The sequence below is a fragment of the Ascidiella aspersa genome, chromosome 6 (assembly GCF_963924565.1).
Source record: "Ascidiella aspersa chromosome 6, kaAscAspe10.2, whole genome shotgun sequence".
In the NCBI taxonomy this organism is placed as follows: domain Eukaryota; kingdom Metazoa; phylum Chordata; class Ascidiacea; order Phlebobranchia; family Ascidiidae; genus Ascidiella; species Ascidiella aspersa.
The window spans coordinates 32985303-32992559 of NC_139452.1; the positions used below are offsets into that span (position 1 = coordinate 32985303).

General features: G+C 38.8%; 1 protein-coding gene across 1 annotated transcript; it reads right to left on the minus strand.

Moving 5' to 3' along the window:
* Positions 1–2780: 2780 nt before the first annotated feature.
* LOC146141368 (uncharacterized) lies at positions 2781–6844 on the minus strand. The gene is made up of 10 exons (XM_083392899.1): positions 6748–6844; positions 6573–6675; positions 6393–6515; positions 4819–5926; positions 4667–4750; positions 4116–4245; positions 4002–4030; positions 3608–3662; positions 3322–3395; positions 2781–3054 (listed from the first exon to the last, which is right to left on the minus strand). The coding sequence occupies exons 1-10, from the start codon at positions 6804–6806 to the stop codon at positions 2960–2962; spliced, it is 1860 nt and encodes a 619-aa protein (XP_083249025.1). The 5' UTR covers positions 6807–6844; the 3' UTR covers positions 2781–2959.
* Positions 6845–7257: the final 413 nt, after the last annotated feature.

Here is a 7257-nt window from a genome sequence, read left to right on the forward strand (position 1 = left end):
TTACAGAGAGTTTATTGATTTTTGTTGTGCATCGGTTTCAGTGGAAAAAAACGAAGTTGCTAATTAACGGTGCGCGCTGTGCTCCCCAGTCATTAATAATAAATGAGCTCACAAGGCCTCTAGTGCTACTTACAACGACATAATTGATGGAAAAGCATTGTAGGAGTGAGATGTTATCGATCACGACAAGCTAATGTCCCCACAGGACACGTCATAATGACCACAATCACTGTCACGTCATAATTAACTGCTTGACCAAGCGCGCTGGTCAAACGTCAACAAGTTACCCGAAGATTCCTAGAGATTCTTCCGAATGGGGTTAGGGTTAAACTTGTTTATTTGGTTGAATAGCAATGGATTTGCATAATAAGTCAGTTAAAACTACAAATGTTTACTATACATATATATTTACCACAAACGCGGTTAAAAAGACGTCCCTCTTATTTATTGACGCTAGTTTTAACTTGAAATCCTAATTTATTTAGGAGCATAATGGTTGGAGGTTGTAGTAAGACGTAATAAGAATATCAAAGCCCATACAGAAGTAGGTATCATTTTGGACGTTTCGAATGACTCTTTATTCATTTTCAACCATTCCATTTACAAAATTGGTTGAAAATGAATAAAGAGTTATTCGAAACGTCCAAAATGATACCTACTTCTGTATGGGCTTTGATATTCTTATTACGCCTGATTTATTTAAATCATTAGAATGATACACACTGAAGACCATTTTTTGCGTTTCTCAAACAAAACACAAACTTAATATATTTTTCAGCAAATCGCTAAACTTTATATTTAACCTTCTTTTCTTAATTACTTTCGCTTTGTATCGTCACAGTGATAAATTATATTTGTTACGTCACAGTGCCTGATCTCGCGCGTCGCAATTAAGCAAATTAAATTTTAATCGAATTAATTCACAGGCGGGCAAAAATCACGTGACGGTCGGGATGACGTACTTTGTTTGTTTGTGACGTAATACACTTCTTTGTACCCCTCAGTTCAGGAGGGTATAGTGGCCAGGGGCGAATCAAGAATTTTGTTTGGTGGAAGGCCATAAATATGTTTAGTGATGACGTCACAATTTACATAATGACGTGACGTCATAATTTAAGCAATCTCAAGAAGAGTTCTGTTCTCGAACGAACTTAAGTGGAAATATACAAATAATGAAGCTAATCGCGCGAAAAACTTGCGTCTATTTGGTTTCAGTTGGCAAAACTTAGAATGAGACTTTACATACTGGGAACATTAAAGTATTTAGCACTATATTTTTCATAACAGTATTTAATTGCGTTCATATTGTTTACAATTTGGATAGTTATTACTCATGATAGAATGGCCATTTTGCAAGGTTGTTATAGATTTCTAAGTCGACACAGCTTAAGGCTCTAGCACGTAGAAAATATGAAAAATTACACATCGCCTTGGCTGGAAAGATTTCATTCGTATCGACAAAACTTTCTATAAAACCAAATAAAATTCGCGCGGTTAATGGGAAAAACTATAGATTAAGGGGGCATGGCCAGGTGACCCTGGACCCGCCCTGGTAGTGGTTCAGGGGGCAACTTACTGTAAGCGCCGGCTTCTCTGTTGTTCTGTCCATAACTCGTCGCAGCACAAAAACACAAAAGCACACAAAAACTAGAAACTGACATTTCAACCTTGGAACAATCCTGTGATAAAACACAAGTACTGAATCAACAAACACCTGTCTATTGCGTCACAAATAACAACAATGCATCGGCGCAACACAATCGCTGCATCGAGTAATTCCATTTTTTCGCGATTCAACGCGATCGACCCATTGTTGCCCATTGTTATCGTCGCCATTTTCTCTCGAATCGCGCACATACTTTTACGCATACCCCTGCGCACAACCTTACTGCGCACACCCCTGCGCATGCCCCCTGCGCATCCCCCTGTGCACAACCTTACTGCACATACCCCTACGCATACCCCTGCGCACAACCTTATTGCGCATGCCCCCTGCGCACAACCTTACTGCACATACCCCTGCGCACAACCTTACTGCGCATGCCCCCTGCGCATACCCCTGCGCACAACCTTACTGCGCATGCCCCCTGCGCATCCCCTTGTGCACAACCTTACTGCACATACCCCTACGCATACCCCTGCGCACAACCTTATTGCGCATGCCCCCTGCGCATCCCCCTGCGCACAACCTTACTGCACATACCCCCTGCGCATCCCCCTGTGCACAACCTTACTGCACATACCCCCTGCGCATCCCCCTAAACAACGTACACATGTATATCCCAACAAATTCCCAAATATCGACCGAGCTTCCTTTTTTCACGGCCGCCAACTTTCACGCAAAACGTCTCCTGCTACAGCGATGAAGCTTGTGACGTAACAGGTGGAAGCTTGTGACGTAACGGGGTTGAAGCGGGGTTTCGGGTCAACTGGCGAAACCCTTACTATATTCTTTGGGTATGGCAACGTCATCAGAGGATTTAATTTACCGATAGTGGGAAGCTTGTTGCGTTAAAACTTGCGACGCGTGAATAAGTGCGACACCGGCCAAGGCAGATTTCGATGTTGATTATTTTCCAGTGGTTATTGTAGCGTGAAGCGGCTTCGAGATCTTTCCATCAAAATGCCGCTAAAAGCTTGGATAAATCCGGGTCGTTAGTGGCCGGTGATCTCCCCTGGGTGTTAAATATTTCATGCGACGACAAGCAAGCCCGGGGGAGTTGGAGCCACTTTTAATGTAAAGCTCGTTTTACAACGAGCTCACGTGCGCCGACTTGTGGATGGGTGGAAGGGGACGCACCGAAGCCGAAACTCCTCTCGGCAAAGGAAAGTTGGACGAAGAAAATAGAAGTTTCAATTTAGCATTTTTAATATTACTTTTTCTTAGTACATAAAAATATTTCAGCATAGATGGTTTATTTGCGCCACAAAATACAAAATTCACAAATATTTACAATCATCAATCATAGAAATCAAAGTCATCGTCGTCCAATTTGTGACCTTTGACCTTTTGTGAGTCGAAACTTTCGTCATCAGAGTCAGTGTCCCAAGGAGCTACGTCACAATAGTGCATTGTTAACTAATATTACTCTTCCCAGTTAAACTTTTACATTTCTATCTAGTTTAGTAATTTGTGAGCTGTTGCTTTCTGGCAACGACCAAAGCCTCACATTTACTGTGCACTAAATATTTTACTCCATGCGTTTTAACTCACGGTGCATATGATAACTTGTTTCAAAGATGAAACACTAAGGGCTTCTAAATGCATTGGCGACCAGTTTGTACACAACCACAAAGTTTGTACATAACCACAAAATATACCTTTATTGCTTTTGTCGGTCTTAAGGTTGCTCTGCATCTGTGGTTTAGTTGGGTTTGGTGGGACTGAGTCGCTACTGGAACACAAAGTGTAAGCACACCTTAAAAACTATGACATTATACATATGTAGTCATGTTTTGTTATGATGGTGTGTGTCTGGCAATAGCAATAAATCACTTTTGGTCAACAATAGCTACAACATTCCAACACCCTTATCTGAACAGCTACTGAATAGAAGCTACTTTTTGCATTTGTTATCCACTTTGTGGTGCAACTTTTGTCACTAACCTTTGTTCTACAGCTGTTGATATTGCAATGGGATGGTTCGTTCGAATAACAGACTCTAAAACACAAACCGGCTTTGTAAGATACTAAACACTACTTTGTGAGAACATAGACATCCATTTAATAAACATAATCTAATAAAGTTAAAAAGGTATTTTTTCTGATTAAAATATGTTGTAAATGCACATTTAGATAACTACATTAAAATAAATATTTGTGATTTTACCTATCAGCTAGAATATTTTAGACAAAAAGGTTAAGTTATATGATATTATTTAATATAATCAGAGTGGTGATACAAAATCTTATAATTTAAAAGTAGTCTTTTATCGAGCTAGTGCTGTAATGATGTTGTTTTAAAGATGTTTTTTTTCTCAAAGAATCATAAAAATCCTACCTGGCCCTGAATCCTCTTCATCAGAAAATCTGTAAAAAAATAAAACAAATCACTTGCAATTTATTACCAACTAATATATATATATGCCTGGACTTCAGTAACAAAACAAATGACCTTGTATGGTGACCTTTAGGTGACAAAACCTCCTCTAAATCATCTTGGTCTTCGTAAAATCCTTCTGTTCCTAGAGTGCTTGACATGTTTAGGCTGTGACCTTGCAGGATTGCCTGGTACGCTGCACTTGCTGGAAGAAATGCACAACCATATGTAAAACTAAACAAAAGAATTGGATATTATGAGATTTGTACAAACTTGTAACACCAAGAATAAGTTAAGCGTCGGGTCGTTGAGAGAAAATTATTCAGTTTGATATTTATTCAAGTTTGATATTTTACCATTTTCTATTAACGTTTAGTTTGCTCTTGGCCTTTCGAGAAATAAGGTATACGTTTCGAAAAATTCTCCATCTATTTTGCACGTTTTTTCACTTTTACCAACCAATAAACAGAAACAGCACAGGGAAGACAAAACGCACGTCAACGGTAGCCGTATTATCTCAAGGGCCAGCGGCACAGCAGGGGTAATACTAATGTTTGTACAAGGCATTTTGGCAAAGTGCGAAACTGCTAGGACAAAAAATCGGTTTAATGAAATGCACAACTTACAAGTTAAAGGTTTCTCTGGCCTTGGGCTTGTCTCTGTTGTTAAACTTTCACTCAGAATGCTTTCCACGTTTTCACTCTGGGCTCCTGCAATAATATTACAACACATTAGTTGATGCTATGTATTGGAACTGTTGGACAAATGTGTGAGTTACCAGGAATAACAATCTTGTTCTGCTGGTGGGTGTTGTGTTGTTGTGGGGACGACACACTCTCGCTGATTGACACCGACATCAAAGGAATCGTTTGTTGCTTGTGGTCGTCATGGTGATCACTGCTACTCTCCGAGATGAAATCTAGGTCCTCATTGTGAGTTTGATTTCTATGATGAGGATTGATGCTTGCATTCGTTTGAAACTGCCCAACTTTACTTGTGCTAGCTGACACAGAATGCACTTCACTGGTCCGCGAGAGGGGAGTGGGTGAAAGGTCGTGAGTGGGTGAAATGTCGTGAGTTGGTGAAAGGTCGTGAGTAGGTGAAAGGTTGTGAGCGGGTGAAGGTGAAATGTGGTGAGTGGGTGAAAGGTCGTGAGTGGGTGAAATGTCATGAGTAGGTGAAAGGTCGTGAGCGGGTGAAGGGTCATAAGAAGGTGAAATGTGGTGAGTGGGTGAAAGGTCATGAGCGGGTGATAGTTTGTTTGGTTTTGTTGGGGGTGAGAGGGTGTTAGAAGGCTGGGAATGGTCACTTGAAGATGAGGTTAGGTTATCAGAATAAATTTCACCCTCAGCTGCAAAATGTGGAGGTTCCGTCGATGGATTTGAACGCATTTTATCTTCCTTTGCGCTATCTTTTGCACTAAGAACATCTTCTAAAGTTTTTTCATAAAATGAAGTTAAAGGTTCATTGTCTAAATTGAGGGGTGGGACATTGTATGGTTTACTTGGAGTTGGTTTTGCTGCTTGAGAATTGTTTGCTGGAGGTTTATGTTTGGATTGTTGCACAGCGATCTGTTTTATTACATCAGCTGGTTTCGTCGCTTGGTTGGAATAAGATCCACCTTGTGATGGTTTTACGATGTGGGCTTGTTGCATAGTTTCAGCAGACTGGACCTTGCGATGGGTGACAAGGTGTGGTGGGGTGACATGGTGCGATGGGGTGGCATTATGAGGGACCAACTGGTAGAGCGGGGTTGTGATGTTTGGGGCAACAACCGTAGCATTTATGTCAATACCACGGTCAATTAACTGCTTGCGAGCTTGCTCAAGCTCAATTTCATTTTTCCATTCTGGATATAATCTTGTTATTTCATCCTCGTATTGTTTCTACAACAAAAAACAACATTAATTATACAAAACAAAAGTTGTCTTTTATACAAAAACAAACATTTTTAAATTAGACTTAATAATATTTAGGGAGACAGGATCTTAACCCAAAATATAAAGTAATGCTAGGCAAAAAATTCATGTTAATACCAATAAAGAAATAGCGTTTTACTACAAATTTTTTAAATGGGTGTCTTAAACTCAATTATGTATTATCACAAAATGATACATGAGCCATCTGTTTCACGGTAATTTCATAGCTTTAGTAATGTTTTAATAAAAACACACGCTATCGGTTATTTACCAATATGCAAATTTTCAGAGTTTAGAAATTAGTAAACAATTTGCGAATATATTAAAAGTAGGATTTAGAGAGCAAGCTTTTGTGTTTTAAAGTACATAGGCAGGCCGGGCAAATAACCACTTCTTCAACTCTAACACAATGCAATTTTAAAGAGATAAATACCTTCATTTGTTTCAGCTTGTTGGTCTGATTGTGCAAACTCTGATATCTTGATTCAAGTTTTGCGAAATCCTCTAAAAGTTCTGCATTTCTTTCCTTTGATCTTTTTTCCCTTTCACACAATTGCTGCAGACAAACATCGTCATTTAAAGCATAGAGACATAATAAACCTCACCATCTTACCTTGTAGTATGATCGAAGCTTGGAAGTGCGCAGTGAATGCATTCTCTTGTCGGACCTTGTTATACTGAAGAACTCACGTTCAAGTTTAGAACGTTCTTGTTGGCTGCAAAACAAGGAACTTGACCATTTAATTTCGTAAACCTCAAAGAAAATATATGAAAAATAATAAGCTCACATTTTACTCAGTTTTTCTTGAAATTGAATCTGTCTATCGTAATATTCAACGTCTTCCATATTTTCAGCAGATTTTTTAAATTTTAATTAAACCTTAAATAACAGCAAATCACTCATCCGTGGAAAAGCTTCGTTAGTAACCCCGCAACCGTGACGAGGATCTTCAGGTTTATTTGGAGCAATCCTTTTCTTATTTTAATTTTTCATATAATATTTTTTCATTTAAAAAGTAAATATTTTTATTTTGTAAAAAGTTATTGTTCTACCAAATGTATTAAAGTGTGTAGCGCCTCTAGTGGACCATTACCACGTTATTGCATCACTGAAGAATATACATTAACACCTAACGCAAAACTCGAATAAAAAAATAATTTACCCTCAAACGAGTAAGTTTCTAAATTTCGTTTTCCAAAAAAATATAAATAACTAGAGAACGTTATGCAAATTAAAATAGGGAACGTTAGGCAACTTACAAATAAAATAGGAATGAAACGTTTATCACAAATTTTGC

Coding starts and splice junctions, on each gene's coding strand:
- LOC146141368 (XM_083392899.1), bottom strand. CDS start 6,806: ATGGAAGACGTTGAATATTACGATAGACAGATTCAATTTCAAGAAAAA. Junction 6,676..6,747: donor CAAGAAAAACTGAGTAAAAT/GTGAGCTTATTA, acceptor CTTGTTTTGCAG/CCAACAAGAACGTTCTAAAC. Junction 4,751..4,818: donor GAACAAGATTGTTATTCCTG/GTAACTCACACA, acceptor ATATTATTGCAG/GAGCCCAGAGTGAAAACGTG.